This window comes from Folsomia candida, unplaced genomic scaffold (assembly GCF_002217175.1).
Source record: "Folsomia candida strain VU population unplaced genomic scaffold, ASM221717v1 Fcan01_Sc001, whole genome shotgun sequence".
Lineage (NCBI taxonomy): Eukaryota > Metazoa > Arthropoda > Collembola > Entomobryomorpha > Isotomidae > Folsomia > Folsomia candida.
Genome location: NW_019091193.1, coordinates 13,295,694 through 13,311,008, shown reverse-complemented (window position 1 = coordinate 13,311,008; position 15,315 = coordinate 13,295,694). Strand labels below are relative to the sequence as shown.

Here is a 15,315-nt window from a genome sequence, read left to right as displayed (position 1 = left end):
TTTTATGCCAAATAAACCACACTTCCAATTAATAATTTACCAATAATTTATTAAATATCCGTAAAAAAACCACGTTTAAAAATTGAAAAAATTTTGATTCTGTGACTGCTGTGACTGCGACTGCTGTTGTAAAAACGGATTTTGCTGCTGCTGCATCTGCTGTTGTTGTTGACCGGAATTATTATACAAACTCAGAATGGACTCCTTGGTCAATTTTTTCTCCGCCCCCATCTCTCCCACTCCCGTGGAAATGCTCAAATCCTGCAGCAACTGCTGATTCTGCTGCTGCGTCGCCGCCTGTGTCGTGTCCACCGAACTGATAACGATATCATTTAAATCAAATAAAGACTCCACTTTTGGTTCTTGAACGGGGATTTCCTTTGGTTCAGGTTTTGGAGCAGGAGTTGGAGTAGTAGCACCACCAGCAATGGTCAATTTAGGAAACAGGATAGAATTATTTGGAGGGTGCAGTTTCTTCTTTGACTTGGCCGCGATGAGTTCGTCGATCTCGTGGGTCCTGAATTTGGGATTCACACGATTAACCCACTTAATAAATAAATAACAATAGAGTAAACCCACCAATCCACCCTCCCCACCACCGTGGGGACAAACTCTTTAGCAATGTATTTCTTATGCTCATATTTCGCTCGTATGAAATTCTCCAGCGTGGTGTCCGTCTGTGGGCGGCGGAACGTGTCCGGAATGTTGGCCTCGTACACGGCCCGGCCTCGGGAGTTGCCCATGTTGTTCATCGACTATTTAATTAATTTGTTAAGTCACCATAATAAACACTAAAATAAAATTAGTAGCATCCACCCACCACGACCTGCTCCGGCGTCCACGTGTCTAAATTGACACTCTTCACCTTGGAAATATGAACCCCCAAGTTCCGGTGGATCCCGGCGCAGCGGATGCAGAGGAAGATCCCCAAATTCCAGGAGGCCCAGCGGGGGCCTACGGATAGTCACATTGTTAGTTAATTAAAATAAAAAAATAAATAGAGCAGAGTATTTACCCTTGGCATCGCAATCCCCACAGTATTTGTTGTCCTCATCCCTCAGCATCTCGTTCAACATCTGCTGACACTTTTCCTGGATCAACTTCACTCGCTCCTTCTCCAGTTTTGTGCTCATTTTTTTTAGCTAAATTTTATAGATTCCAATTTTAAAACCACTTGACACTCTGCTGTCTCTAAATCTACTAAAAACTTCAAACCCCCCGCTCAGCAAACCCACTCTGGATTGGAAAAGAAGCAAACAACTCTCTCTCCACTACACTCTCCTCTCTCTTCACTTCACTCTGACTGTCACTGAAAAACAATAAAACCTTATCGAAAATGTCCGACCAACAGCAGTTTTGCCTCCGCTGGAACGATTTCCAATCCAACATTGTCACCTGTTTCAAACACTTGAGGACGGAGAGGTCCTTCACTGATGTTACCCTCGCCTGCGACGGCCAGACCACCAAAGGTTGCTTACTCTTTAGAAAATATTTTGTTTGTTTACTAATCACTTTCTTGTTATCTTCCAGCGCACAAAATGGTCCTCTCCGCCTGCTCCCCATATTTCAAGGCCATTTTGGAGGTACGAATTAGTTTATTGATTTAAGTAACTACTAACCCGTGTGTAAAATCACAGAACAACCCCTCCAAACACCCGATAATAATCCTGAAGGACGTTCCATTCAACCACCTCCAGTCCATCCTGGAGTTTATGTACGCCGGGGAGGTCAATGTTCCTCAGGACACCCTCCCTGCGTTTCTCAAAACGGCGGAGCGGTTGAAGGTCAAGGGGCTCACGGAAGGTATTACTCACTCTCTTGTTTAATTATCCATTTACTAATTAATTATTTCTTGCAGTGAAAAGGAACTAAATGGAATAACCACCACCTCCGCTAAATTATTACCCTCCTCCTTTTTTGTATATTATACACACTTTTTTTGTAAATAAATAAAGATCATCATTTTTTCTCAAACAAACCTGAGACTCACTACGGCGCATACTCATAAAATTCTCTCTCTCCTCTCTCATTCACTCACTACACTCTCATTCACGCTAATAAACAAAAAGTCCTCATTCCTCATCAGATAAATTGTTTTAAAAAATGTCCTCCGTCGGTAAGTCCATAAATTACTGTCACTAATTCCACTAAACCCTTAATTCTCTCCGTAGTGGTCCCCCGCACATTCCGCTTATTGGAAGAACTCGAGCAAGGCCAGAAAGGCGTCGGCGACGGGACGATAAGTTGGGGTTTGGAGAATGACGACGATATGACGCTGACCTCCTGGACTGGGATGATCATCGGGCCGCCCAGGGTTAGTTTTTAACTTATTCACTAATCCAACTTGCTAATAAAGTATTAGTAGACCCCCTACGAGAACCGGATGTACTCGCTGAAGATGGAATGCAACGAGCGCTACCCGGACGAGCCCCCCGCACTTAAATTCTTATCCAGGATCAGCATGAACTGCGTCAATGGGGTCACGGGGGCGGTATGTAAATACTACTTTATTTATTAATCACCAATCCCCCCCTAAAAACTACTATCCTCATAGGTCGACCCCCGTATGGTCCCGATCCTCTCCCGATGGCAGCGAGACTACACAATCAAGACGATTCTCCAAGAACTCCGTCGCCTCATGACGATGAAGGACAACTTGAAACTAACTCAACCTCCGGAGGGCTCGCTCTTCTAATTTATTTCCTCACCACAAAAATTAATTTCTTTTTATGAATAAATTTATTTACATTTCAATTAACTACAGATACAGAATTTGAATAATTTAGTTTATTTCCACGGCTTGAACTCGATTTTTCTAGATTTTAATACCGTCCACTTGTGGCGCTTGTAGTAGTAGCTGATCATCGCCAGGATGGAGAACATCATTGTCGCCTGTGGAGTTATTTATTAGTGGTTTTTCTACTAAATCCCATGATAAATTACCTTCAAAGCCATCTGCTTCCTATCGTCGTGCTCCGGCTCTGCGGCCCACTTTAGAAACGTGGAGACGTCCTTGGCGAACTGCGAGGCGGTGGCTGGAGTCCCGTCCGGGTACTCCAAAACCTGGAGGGACACGCACGGATTTTTAGTTAATTTCCACTAAAACACAGTAAAAGTAAAAATACCTCATTATACAACGCCTGCGCCATTGAAATGGCCCCCCCTGGGAAGTACGGATTGAAATATTGCCCCTCCCTCAACGGCACCCCGGCCGGAGCATCGCAATACCCAGTTAGTAAAGCAAACACGTAGTCTTCCCCTCCATGCCGGGCGGCAGTGATGTAGCTTAGATCCGGGGGGAAGGCGCCATTATTTGCGGCCCTCGCGGCCTCGTCGTTCGGATAGGGAGAGGGGAAGTAGTCGGAGAGTTTTCCAGGCCGGGTGAACATGTTTCCTGTTGAAATTAGTTATTAATTACTGCCAAATAACACTAAAAGCTAGATAATGGTTACATACCCTCCTCATTGGGCCCATCCGTGACGGTGATCTCCTCGGCCTCCTTCTTCGCCTCCGCCTCGGTATGACTAACCCCGACTAAATTCCGATACGCGATGAACCTCATCGAGTGACAAGCTGAGCAGACTTGTTTATAAACGTCGTAGCCACGGCGGATAGAGGCGTGATCCAGGGATTGGAACACGCCAGAGTGGTTCCAGGGGAGGTGGGGTGGGTGGAGCTCGAGGTCGGAGGCGGAGGTCGAGGTTTCTAGAGTGGCGGTGAGGATCACGGTGGCTGTGGCGGCCCCGGTCAGAAGGGCGTAGCTTATCTGTGGAGTGAGAGAGTGAGGTTTAGGTGATTTTAAATTAAATTGTGATGGAGTACCTTCTTCCTGGAGGAGGAAGTGGTGGTGGTGGAGATGAGCCGCGGTGATGACCCGCCCAGGGATGGGGTCTTGGGGACCTTCAGCAGGCAGCGGGTCAGCAGGGCCATTTTTTTAGCAGCAACTCGGTAAGTGAGACTTGGAGCAAAACTGCTGATATATATTTTGGGATGAGAACTACTCCTCTCACCCGCAGGATAGATGGCTCTCCCCTCTCCAAAAATCATGTATATGATAATCCACCAAATAAACTCCAATCCTTAAAACCTCACTTTATTTATTCATTATCAATATCCATAAAAACAAACACACTAAAAAAACTGTACACCCATCCACTCCCCCCCCCTTCATCATCACTTCTTATCTAATAACTCCTTTTTGAGATCAGCCCCACCCCCTCCTCCAGTAGGAAAAACCTTATCAATCTGTTTAATACTCTCCCCCGTATAGTTCTGAATGGCTGTGAGGGCCGCGACCAGGGCGGGGGCTCCAAAACCATGCGTTATGAGGGAAAAATGGGTCAGATGGCGTTGGATCGTGGGGTCGAGGAGGGGAGAGGGCCGGGTGTTGCACAACGGGCTGCGGTCTGAGTTCAGGAGGTCGAGGAGTTCCTTTGTTGTGTGTCTGTTGGGGGGATTTATTTATTTAGGTGGATTTAGTTAGGATTTTATTTATTTATAGTTATTACACATGAAATTAATAAAATAATCAAACCTGGCCGCCTGCAGGACCTCCCTCCTCCTCAACGCCTCGTTAATATCATTCGTGTGGGGTCGGGTTAAGTACTCGGCGATTTGCCTCGCTGGGAACTCCGTTTCGCAGACGTAGCCAAAGTCACGGGCCAGGTGGATTGCCTCTCCTGTTTTTTTTTATTTTTAGTGAATTTCCTCGTAATTTTAGGGTAATTTACTCGTAATTTAAGCATACCCTCCACTAAACTGGTGAGCAAGGTGACGTTGGCCGCCTTCCGCCTCCCCGCTGGCAAATTTAACCCGATCTTTTCCAGCTTTTCACGTAATAGGCGGCCTCCATTTTTGCTCTTTGCCCTGCGGATTTTAATAAATCATCAACTAATCCCATACAACAATTGAAATTAAGACTGACCTCCTCAACACCCCCCCTAGCAAACTCGCATTGAGACACTCCGGGGGGCTCAACCTCCTCTGCACCTCCCCGATCGTCACTTTGTATTTACTCGTGGAACTCAGCAGCGACAACCTCCCAGGAACGGAGCAAAAAACGTCCGATGGCTGCTGCTGGAAATTCGAATAGTGGAGCATCTTGTTTCCTTGGGTGGTCGTTGTCGTCGTGGGGTCGAGGAGGAGCAAAGGGTGAGGTTTTGAGGTGGAGGGGGACGTGGTGGAGGTGTTTTTTATGCCTGGAAATTAGTAAATCATTTAGAAATTGGATAATAAATTTGAATGATTGTTTACATAAATTGATGACGAAGGAGGAGTTTGAATTGGAAGAGCAAGAACAACAGTCGGAATTTATCTCTTCTTCTTCTTGGGGGGATGGGGATGATTCGTCGTCTTCGGACATGGGGGGTAGGGGGGAGATGGACGTCGTGAGGGACATTTTTTAGTGGATTTATATGGACTTTTACTAGTTTTTTTAAGGAGACCAGTTCAAACTCCCCGCTCCAGAAAGACCAACGGGGCGACCTACCTTTGAGTAACTCCTGGTTATATTCATCCTCTAGATCCTGGTGGGTGTGGTGCTGGTGGTGGTGTTGGTGGAGGTCCTATAATTTATAATAGTTAATTTATGAATTCCACTGGGGAAATTAAAAAAATACCATCAATTCCTCCTCATTATTATTATGTTGATGGTGCTGCTGCTGCTGGACGACTTCTGATGAGCTGTCGACAATGTACTCTGAGCTCCCACGGCGGATCCGGTCGTTGTAGAATTCTCCTCCAGGGGAGCGTGGATTTGAGGAGGTTATCGGGGAGGAGGTCGTCGTGGTGGAGGCTGTTGGGTTGGAAGATCCACCGCCAGTGGAGGAGCTAAGGGTGAGGTGCTGTAGGGGAGTCGATTTATTAGATTGGTCAATGGATTGTGAGTAAATAAAGCTCACCTGATACTGCTGCTGTTGATAATACTGCTCATTGTTATTATTCCCACTCCCACCTCCACTAATCTGGTGATGGTGGAAATTAGGAGGTGGGAAATAAGGAGGCTGAAAGTCGATCGCCGCCGCGACTAATTCCGAGTCCCGGTGGTAGTTTTGTTGGTGGGTTGTGGAGGAGGATGAAGGATTTGTGGAAGAGGTCACCAGGCGGTCCTACAATAGAGAAATATTAGTATAAAATAATTGAAATTAGTGAGCAACGCACATTATCGACTAATTCTTCCTCTTTCAAGTCTTGCTGTTCTACGATGTAGACTTGCTGATGGGGATTATTGGAGGATTCAAGGATCAGTTTGCGCATCGGGAGCAGGGCGTCCCCGTCGCTGTTTTTGTTCAGGACGAGGAGGATCGTTTTGTTGAGGTGCTGGTGGGGGATAGGAGGAGGAGGTGTGGGTAGGTCGTGTGGTGGTGGGGGTGGTGGGTCAGGAGGTGGAGGGGAGGATGTTGTAACGGGTGGTGTGGACATTTTTAGATAGAATTTTAGTAACTGAGAGAGTGGAGAGAGTGGTGGAGAAGAAGTGGCTTCACATTCCAGAGGTGATGAGAAGACAACAGGTAGTTTTTTTTATAGTGGAATGGAGAGACAGGTAGATAGTGGTGGTGGTGGAGGAGAGTGGGTACAAACAGGGAGGGTGGTTGTGAGGGTAGTGATTTTTGATGAGGGGTCTCTGGATATTTTATGGTCTGCTTTTTTTGTGTGAAGAATTGTTTTGTGGGAATCTGAGATTAATTACAGCAGGACTTTGGTCAATTTTTGAGATGTTTTTAATTACTAAATACGTCGTCGGATGATTGGGAAATGTGAAAGCCGTGTCTCAAATTTGTGTGTTTTCACCCAAGAAAGATTGTGTGCCCGTGTGAGGATAAGAAGAGTGCTTTCAAAAGGCGTCTCACCTTCCCCTCTCACCGGATCTCTCCTATAGCTGCGCATTTTAGGCAGGCTCATCTCAATCTCCAATTCTCCTCTCAATCACTCTACTCAACTCCACACTCACACTTTTACCACGATAAAACCACGGGAAATCGGAGCCCACTTGCCAAATTCTTTAACTAATCCATATCAATTACCTTTACATTCTTTACACAATTTTTCCCAACTGTTTTGCCCAATTTATTCCTAATTTTAGTCCTGAATTTTTTTTTTCATTCCAAATTAACAAAATGTATCCCTAACAAACCGACAATTAAAAGTAAACCCATTTCCACGACTCGACTGCATGAATCTGCATGAAACTGCATGAATCCAAGTTGTTAATAAGTAATGTGACAAAATACTTGATACGATGGTCTTAACCCTTTCCTTCGTAACGATGGATATATCCGTCCCCGGATTTCGAACGTTGCTGCGGAACAATGGAAATATCCGTCGTCATAAACTTGGCGTTGTAACGGAACAGAGGATATTTCCATCCTAATTTCCAAGGCGTTGCGACGGAGCAACGGATTTATCCGTTGTCTCAAAATTCGGCATAGATACGGAAAGAAGGAAATATCCTTTCTTTTGGTCTGTGACTTTATTACGTAGTGAAGGATATTTCCTCTCATTGAAAAATATTTTTTCCATGGATTTGCACATCTTGAAAAAAATTCGGTTTTTAGCCCGAGTCAGGGGTTGTGTACCTGCTTTGTCCGGTGTGTCTCTGCCTGTCTGGTGATCAATAACTCTCGTAAATCTATCCTATCGACTTTAAATTTTGTACTATTACTTTGTCATTTTTAATTTTCCGAAATTTCAAGTTGATAGAATAAGTTTCACGAAGGTCAAGACGCAAGACGGACGGATGGACAACACGGGTACGTAAGTCCTGGGTCGGGCTAAAATGTCTCCATGATTACGTCATTTTTGAAATGAAATGCCTCCACAGAAAGTTGAATAGTTTTGGAAATATATCCATGGAACGTATCACTGAAATTTACATTTGCTCCGTGATAAAGTTTGGTAATTCAAAAATTGCTACGCCACAAGCTATGGTTGTGAGGCGTTGCTATTCCGCAGCAACGGGATATTTTTGAGAATTCTCTTACGAAGGAAAAGGTTAATTTCCGACGCAATTCTATATTCCCAACTCTATCCAAGCTTGTGAAAGGAATGACGATTTAGTCACAAGTGCAAAGTGGACTTTCCAAGTTTCCACTATTCCATACGAATAATTAATCTTTCACACAACTCTACCAGCCGATCCTCCATTCCCTGTAAATTCTCAATTCTCAAGCTCTTAAGAAACCCACATAAATTCCTAATTTTACACACATTAAAAAAACTCAATGGCCGAATTTTACCAAAATTTCTCTTTAATAAAAAAGTGGCTAAATTTCTTATAAATTCACAACCGAGATGAGATTGCATATCAGTGAGGACCTCGTCTTAAAAGTGTTTACACACACGTTTATTTATCCTAAACCTGCGAAGATTTTACTACAGCAAAATATTTGCATGCAAATCGGGGGCATATAAATTTTTGTATCAGGAATTGGAGATATAATGGGCGTACTCACGACAACGTCTTATTTCGCATCGCAACTCATTTAGCAAACTTGCGAAGCTCAAAAAATTTTTGTCGTGAGGGGATTCGCAAAACAAATTTCGCAAATTTCGCAAACTCAATGCTGTATCTTTTATGCTTTATCTGTTTGCAAAAATGCCCAAAATTTCGCAGAAAAAAGTTTTAATTCAACGTATTTGTGAACTAGCCGTTGTGAATATAGTAAATGAGTCATCTATTGGAAATATTTTCGACGACACCATACAAGATATTGTCCTGGTTAAAATGATGAGATCGACAGTTCCACGTAATCCAGTTCCCAAATCCGATCAGTGGTTCTCCATCGTACTTCCAACTCTCGACGATCATCGCTTCAAATCATATTTGAGGGTGTCACGTTTCAACTTTGGAAAAATTTTACAAGAAATTCAAGATGACAAGGTTTTCAAATCCAAGAATTATGGAAAGCAAGTTCCTGTCGAGAAGCAATTAGCTATAGCTCTATACAAATTTGGGTTTGATGGAACTGGGAGTTCTCTAGCAAATACGGCAGCGTTATTTGGAGTTGGTGATGGGGGGACTTTTTGAGACGAGTCTTCTCAAGTTCTATCCTCTCCATATCCATTTTTTGCTCATGGTCAAATTTTTTCAAATCCAGCTCGTATTGCGAGTCTCGACGACGTTTTTCATCTTCCCATTTTTCTTTGGACAGTTCCAGCTCTCCTTGCTGTACTTCAAACCGAAGCAATGCAGTCTGACCAAGGATTTCTAGTCCCGTACTCTCCGAACTCTTCCGCTTATTTTTATTTGTGCTAGTATGACTTTGTACCGTATTTCTGGACGACATTGTGACACCAATTTCTTGCTCGATTTGTCCTGGCATGTCATACTCTTCGCTGTTTTGCAATTGAATGTCCTCCATGATAGATTCGATTGAAATGGATGAGTCGTGGAGGTATGGTGGATTAATGTTGGTTCTGGTACCATATATTTCGTCCATCTCATCAAAGAAGGGGCAACGCTTTAATAGCACTTCTAAAATTACGTACAAAACGATACAGGTATTTTACTGGCTTATATTTGATATGAATATGATCAATTCACTCACTCTTCACACTTTCTTCACCTTCCTCGAGTAACACTCCTTGTCCTGTTTTGCTTCTCCATTCAATAGCATCCATGTATTTCTTCTTTAAATTTTTGACCTGATTTTTGAGCTGATTCCCTGAGCAGTCCTCCAATTTTAATTTCTCCACAGCGTTTTGATAGAAAATTGTAGCATTCGGCTTTTCCAGGGGCTTTCCTTGTTTGACAACACTTGTAAGATAGTTGAGAAGGATTTTATTTTCATCGTCCGTCCACCGTCTTCGAAAAACTTCCGGTTTTGGTTTAGCTTCTGGGTTTTCGCTATCGGACTTCGGCTCAACAGTTTTAGCTTTTTTCGCTTTGACACGACCAGCAGCCATTTCACCGTAATTTAAATTATGGATAAGACTAAAATTATCTGTAATTTTTATCGATTTTGATAGAGTTTAATCTTGCAAAATAATCTTGCGAAATAATTTTGCGAAATAAGTACATGCTCAATTGCTGGGTAAATTTGCGAAAAAAATCCCATGGTTTTCCAGCAAAAGTTTTGCGAAGTCTCGCAAATTTCGCAAAACTTCGCAAGTTATGTTGCTATGCTCAATTTGCGAGATATGCGAGATATGCGAAGGTTGACGTGAGTACGCTCAATAAATTGTTTAGATTAAATTCAGATTAAATTCTTTTAACCACATGAATTTTAAATTATTTTGCAAGAGTTAATTAATATTTTTTGGGGGGAATGCTCGGATGAATAAATATCCCACTCGCGAAATAAACCAAGCTTTCATTAATAAATGTGAGACTTATATACGACAAGGATATACACCTTCTCAAATCAATCACATGCTTCCTGCACAGTCCCATATTTTACGTTTGTTAAATTCTGGGTAAATCACCATTGACATTTAACCAATAACCCACGAAATGACTCTGTTTAATAAACGAAGATTTGCGATTCTGCTCGTCTCAAAAATCAAGTGGCCTGTATACAACTCTCAATTTGGAGCTGTTTGCACTGATTTTTTTCTCTTAATTTCCACACTAGTCTGCCCTTTAATAAAAGAATGGATCAAATTCTCTTTTTTTGTAAATATATCACGTTATCCAATGTTACTCGCGTATGGCTAAAATTTCCGACAATGTGCGATAATTAAAAAATAATAATAATTCGTTAATTAACATTTAGCATTAATTAACGACCAAGTTTTGTTTTAGCCAATTTAACGAGATTAAATTTTTATGTTTAAAAAAATGGTTTTAAGCAATTTTTCATACAGCAAATGTTTAAACGAATCGTATTGCAGTTTAAGAAATTAAGAAATTAAATTAATTCTTAATTTAAAGGGTAGGGTAGGATGGTGAAGTCTGATTTAATTTTTATAAATTTTTGCAACATTTATAAATATTGTAACTTCTGTATCACTCATGAAATGAGAAAATTGTATCACTTCATTCAGCTTAGAAAATCAGGTTGGAAGTAGGGGTAAAAATTTGTTGCTAAGTTCGTCATCCTACCCTTAAGAAAATTAATTTGTTCGTATTTACTAAATTAGATTTTGATCTAACTTATTCAAGAGTCTAATCTTAACGCCATAAGCTGCTCGAGACATTCGCGATACATGTCAAGTGAACTCGTATAATATCTCAAATTTATCGAATGCGCGTTGTAACTTTGGAGGTGTTATTATTAAACACCGATTCCCTCACTTTCCCAATTTTTATCATTTCACAAATCTTATTTAAGATTATTTTGTGAAAAGTCTCGATATCCAAACAATCTCATTACACACACCGAGTTTTCTTTTTATTACTTTTGCGTTTTAAAAATGGCCGTAGCTGAAATTTATTCATTTGTCCCTCACTTTCCCTGTTTCCAGTAAGCACAAGATTAAAATTCTAAGTTTAGAGCATTTTGCCACATAATATTCTCATTTTTCTTAGTGAGGCAAGCAACGAGTTAATTTCATTTCAGCCCACTTCTCGTTCACTACATAGTAAAAATGCATTCCTTCCTAAGTTTATTCAATAAAATTAAGAATTCATGCATATGAAAAGTAAAATCTTTACTGTGTTCAGTAAAAATCATCGAGAGCGGTGAAATTTTGAAACAAAAAATTTTGCAATCCAATTTTATTTATTATTATTACTGCACTACCTCACTAAGATTTCCCCTTTTTTGCGACCTTGTTTACTCGTAGAATACTCGGATATTTAAGGCCAAAATTGTCTGATGAAAGTTGAACTTAAAAAAATTAAATTTAAAAAACGGAGGGTGCGACTAAAAATTTTTAAACATTGGGCCAATTTAGAACTTTAATATTTACAGACTTTTGGGCCACCGTGGGCGATTAAGCGATATGTAACCATCACAAATGGTTCGAGCGTTGTCAATTTTGAAGGAGAGTGAAGATTCATTTTCGATACACATTTGAAAACTCTCTTTTGAGTTCCAAAATGTCCCTAAATTGTTGTAATTTATAGTGTGTGTGAATATTACTCAACTTGGGAGTGTTGAAGTGGCGATTTTTTTAATTCTTCCAGTTTCCACAATTTTCTGCATATTAAGCGCCCTTTAAAAATGGACATTATTTCGCAGAAAATATTTTAATCCCGAGTTAATACTCGAAAATAGTTCTGCATTAAAAATTGCTGCAAAATTCCGAAGGAAAGAAAAAAATCAACAAAAAATTCTCAACTTCCCTAAGAAAGTGTCAACTCTCTTAACTTATCACTACGATAATAAAAACGCAATAATAAAAAAAATAATAAAAACGATTATAAAATTCTTAACGTAATTCCGAGGTATTTTGAACACCCCGATTTATTCTCAATTCCCCAATTCCAATTAAAAACAGAAGAATCTTCAAGAAAATTGCGCAAATTCTTTTAAACTCGCAAATGTATTAAACACACCGATTCCAATCTTATGGAAATATTGCTCGATTCCTTAAATGTCACCAAATTAATCGGTGCATGAATTTTACTCAAGTTGCAAGTGATTTTTTTTCCCTACGCACAAGATGGTCAATAATTTACTGGTAAATCCCTTAAATTACCGACTCGAAACACCCCTTTAAAACCTCATTTCTCCACAATTTACCAAATTTCTTTTATATTTACAAAATTCTCAACATTCCCTCGAAAAAAACTGTCACCCAACTCTTAACTAAACTGTCACCAGGATAATAGCAAAAAAACGACTCACCACTCCCAACCCGACCCCACTCCCCATGTGCCCCACCACCACTTGTCTATTTGACCCTCCGGTCCCCCCCGCCCCCCCAGTGGCCGCCGCCGCTGCCGCAGCCGTGGAAGCATTATAATATTCATTCCCAATGTAATTATAATAAGATCTTTGGTGATGATGGTGATGGTAGTAATTAAACTTGTTGTTCCAAACCATCTTCGTCCCCAGCGGTGCGATGCAGGGGACAGCACAAAAAATCAGTTTTTATATATGCGTATGAGATTTAAGGAGAGAGAGAGAGAGGAAGATGTGAGCAAGGCTTCTGGGCAGAGACTCCTCGCTCGCGGAGGTTTGTTCTTTTGCCTTTGGTGGAGTCACAGGCGGAGATGGAGAGCGGAGGGAGGGAGGGAGCGGAGCAGCAGCAGCGGTAGAAGAGGAGGAGGGGAAGAAGGGAGGCGTTCGCCTCAGGAGCAGGTTATATTAGTGAAGTTATGGTTATATAGTGGAGAGAAAGAGTTTTTGGGAAGATCGAAGTTTGAGGGAGAGAGAGAAAGGAGGAGAAGGATGGAATTTGTTAGAGATTTTAGTGAGATGTGTTTTGGATCTTTTTATATAAAATTTGAGGGGGTTTTTCAGTGTGTCATTGTAATTTCCTGAGAGGAGGAGAGATTTGTTAAGGAGATTTGCCATCGAATAATGTAGCAATTCAAATAAACCATTGTAACGTTAACCCTGCAAAAATAATTTGGACATAACTTTGCACCAAAGATTCTACAGAATAAGCTGACAAAATAGATACACAATTTTATGCAATTTCGCACCGGACCCAATAAGGACTACATTATTATGCATGAAAAGTGCAGCGTGTGGGACATGGATCCATAAATTTGAAAACCTTGTCAAAATTGTATAATTCCTACGACCATACTGCACTGTTAGTAAAATATTGTACTTTTGTACTGTAGATTTTTAGACTCAAACTACTTGATACAACAATTTAAAAAATTGTAATCTCACAAAATCCCTCAAAACCCACTACTAAACTCCACGGGCCCCTGAGACTAGTAAAATAACCTCAAAAAATTACACACACACACTGCCAACCCAACTCCGACCAGCAGCAGCCTTCAATAAAAAAAAGTGAAGAATGCTGATTGCGAGGGGCGTGGAAGGAGGAATTTTTCTACCCATTTTTACCAAATTCTCCCAGAAATCTCTCCCAAAAATCCACACCAAATCCACTCATCATAAAATTTCCGAATTATAAAACTCAAAAAATTCACAAAAATTGTTAGAATAAAAGAATCGCATACATTCCACAGTCTCAATTTTTTCTCTCTCTCCTCTCCTCTCTCGCTCTTTTATAATAATAATACGGCCACATCCCCTCAAGGCAGTGCCAGAATCTAGCTGACTCGATCCCTCAAAAAAAGGGCGTTTGTGGAGGGGGCGAGAAATTTCAAGTCCACTTTTGAAGTTTTGAAGATAGATTTCTTGAAAATTTCAAAAACACTTTTCCTGCCGAGATTTCTAGTGGATAGCAAAAAAATGGACGCCCCCTCTGCGAGAGTAAAAATCGATGCTATGCAACAACCCTGTGGGCATACATGGCTTTTTTTGGGGGGAGTGTGCTGGGCGAGTGCGGAATTGTTGGAGTTGGAGAGAGATGTGGCAGACAGAGAGGCAGAGAGATGTGGAGAGAGAAGAGAGAAGAAGAGTTGGAGAAGGAAGGAAGATTCTGTAGAGAGAGGAGGGGATTTTATTTAGAGAGGATGGGGAGTAAAGTAAAACAGGGTTGGGAAGGGATGTTTTAGAGAGAGAGATGTTTAATCAGGATATTTTTGCATGTGTGCTTTTATTTTATGAATCCGGTGATCGTCATTGGCAAAAATTGGGGATTAATACCAACGGAGAAATCGGATGAATTTAATTTGTTTTCCAGGGAGCCTCACCTAAGTTTTTATAAAAGAATCAGTCAATTTCGTAGCGGTTTATTCTTTGGGCTTATGTCTCATTTTACCAAAACCTTCTCTCCAGTGTGTGGGAGGAGGTTATTCCATCCTTTTAATTACTAACTCAGTCGTCTCACCTAAGAAATCCTTAGGTTTAGCTTGTAAAACTGATTATCACTTCAGCAATTTTGCGAATTATTCTTTAGAAAAATTTCCATGCAAGAGAAAAAGATTTGCGCATACAAACTATAAGAAACTTGCACGGGATTTAGGCAAATCCACTTAACACGCGTCTCTCTCTTTCTTTAACTTTGTCGTGGAAGTATTTTTATCAGAAATTATAAATTTGATAAAGAGAAAGAGTGATGAAATACCCGTGGTTTTAAAGATATTTAGCAATAAAATTTGTGGTCGGGAATTTGCACACAAAATGGAATTAAATAAAGTCATGTATCAAGGAGAGTTTCTCTCTTCACTGCATGCACTTGGACACATTTCGCAACAATAATACCTCCACGACATGAACTTCTTTTTTATTCAACATTTCATTCAAAAGTGCAAATGAAAATTTGTCACTGAAAAGTCTTTACTTTTTTACAAATCCTTTTTACGTCCAAACACTTCCTTTAATAAAACCCAGGTAAAATTTC

The 15,315-nt window shown here is 40.9% G+C and overlaps 5 protein-coding genes across 5 annotated transcripts; 2 read left to right on the top strand and 3 right to left on the bottom strand.

Moving 5' to 3' along the window:
• Positions 1-28: 28 nt before the first annotated feature.
• Positions 29-1,169, bottom strand: LOC110846265 (stromal membrane-associated protein 1). Its single transcript, XM_022092960.2, has 4 exons — positions 1,016-1,169; positions 821-954; positions 580-755; positions 29-517 (listed from the first exon to the last, which is right to left on the bottom strand). Exons 1-4 carry the CDS (start codon positions 1,131-1,133, stop codon positions 76-78), a joined length of 870 nt encoding a protein of 289 aa, XP_021948652.1. The 5' UTR covers positions 1,134-1,169; the 3' UTR covers positions 29-75.
• A 97-nt stretch (positions 1,170-1,266) lies between these two features.
• LOC110846283 (longitudinals lacking protein-like) lies at positions 1,267-1,978 on the top strand. The gene is made up of 4 exons (XM_022092981.2): positions 1,267-1,469; positions 1,531-1,583; positions 1,638-1,803; positions 1,859-1,978. The coding sequence occupies exons 1-4, from the start codon at positions 1,337-1,339 to the stop codon at positions 1,870-1,872; spliced, it is 366 nt and encodes a 121-aa protein (XP_021948673.1). The 5' UTR covers positions 1,267-1,336; the 3' UTR covers positions 1,873-1,978.
• A 125-nt stretch (positions 1,979-2,103) lies between these two features.
• Positions 2,104-2,765, top strand: LOC110846273 (ubiquitin-conjugating enzyme E2 variant 2). Its single transcript, XM_022092969.2, has 4 exons — positions 2,104-2,116; positions 2,172-2,314; positions 2,366-2,491; positions 2,555-2,765. The coding sequence occupies exons 1-4, from the start codon at positions 2,104-2,106 to the stop codon at positions 2,693-2,695; spliced, it is 423 nt and encodes a 140-aa protein (XP_021948661.1). The 3' UTR covers positions 2,696-2,765.
• LOC110846256 (cytochrome c1, heme protein, mitochondrial) lies at positions 2,717-4,003 on the bottom strand. The gene is made up of 5 exons (XM_022092947.2): positions 3,823-4,003; positions 3,457-3,766; positions 3,126-3,394; positions 2,944-3,063; positions 2,717-2,892 (listed from the first exon to the last, which is right to left on the bottom strand). Exons 1-5 carry the CDS (start codon positions 3,928-3,930, stop codon positions 2,788-2,790), a joined length of 912 nt encoding a protein of 303 aa, XP_021948639.1. The 5' UTR covers positions 3,931-4,003; the 3' UTR covers positions 2,717-2,787.
• Positions 4,004-4,072: 69 nt separating this feature from the next.
• Positions 4,073-6,499, bottom strand: LOC110846246 (transcription factor AP-2-epsilon). The gene is made up of 8 exons (XM_022092935.2): positions 6,160-6,499; positions 5,901-6,107; positions 5,619-5,843; positions 5,489-5,564; positions 4,925-5,198; positions 4,748-4,866; positions 4,535-4,679; positions 4,073-4,444 (listed from the first exon to the last, which is right to left on the bottom strand). Exons 1-8 carry the CDS (start codon positions 6,418-6,420, stop codon positions 4,174-4,176), a joined length of 1,578 nt encoding a protein of 525 aa, XP_021948627.1. The 5' UTR covers positions 6,421-6,499; the 3' UTR covers positions 4,073-4,173.
• Between the last annotated feature and the right edge of the window lie 8,816 nt (positions 6,500-15,315).

Coding starts and splice junctions, on each gene's coding strand:
- LOC110846265 (XM_022092960.2), bottom strand. CDS start 1,133: ATGAGCACAAAACTGGAGAAGGAGCGAGTGAAGTTGATCCAGGAAAAG. Junction 756..820: donor GGACGCCGGAGCAGGTCGTG/GTGGGTGGATGC, acceptor TTAATTAAATAG/TCGATGAACAACATGGGCAA. Junction 518..579: donor GTGGTGGGGAGGGTGGATTG/GTGGGTTTACTC, acceptor TCCCAAATTCAG/GACCCACGAGATCGACGAAC.
- LOC110846256 (XM_022092947.2), bottom strand. CDS start 3,930: ATGGCCCTGCTGACCCGCTGCCTGCTGAAGGTCCCCAAGACCCCATCC. Junction 3,767..3,822: donor CTTCCTCCTCCAGGAAGAAG/GTACTCCATCAC, acceptor CTCACTCCACAG/ATAAGCTACGCCCTTCTGAC. Junction 3,395..3,456: donor GGATGGGCCCAATGAGGAGG/GTATGTAACCAT, acceptor TAATTTCAACAG/GAAACATGTTCACCCGGCCT.
- LOC110846283 (XM_022092981.2), top strand. CDS start 1,337: ATGTCCGACCAACAGCAGTTTTGCCTCCGCTGGAACGATTTCCAATCC. Junction 1,470..1,530: donor CGACGGCCAGACCACCAAAG/GTTGCTTACTCT, acceptor GTTATCTTCCAG/CGCACAAAATGGTCCTCTCC. Junction 1,584..1,637: donor ATTTCAAGGCCATTTTGGAG/GTACGAATTAGT, acceptor GTAAAATCACAG/AACAACCCCTCCAAACACCC.
- LOC110846246 (XM_022092935.2), bottom strand. CDS start 6,420: ATGTCCACACCACCCGTTACAACATCCTCCCCTCCACCTCCTGACCCA. Junction 5,565..5,618: donor ATAATGAGGAGGAATTGATG/GTATTTTTTTAA, acceptor TATAAATTATAG/GACCTCCACCAACACCACCA. Junction 4,867..4,924: donor CTAGGGGGGGTGTTGAGGAG/GTCAGTCTTAAT, acceptor TAAAATCCGCAG/GGCAAAGAGCAAAAATGGAG.
- LOC110846273 (XM_022092969.2), top strand. Junction 2,315..2,365: donor TGATCATCGGGCCGCCCAGG/GTTAGTTTTTAA, acceptor AAGTATTAGTAG/ACCCCCTACGAGAACCGGAT. Junction 2,492..2,554: donor TCAATGGGGTCACGGGGGCG/GTATGTAAATAC, acceptor CTATCCTCATAG/GTCGACCCCCGTATGGTCCC.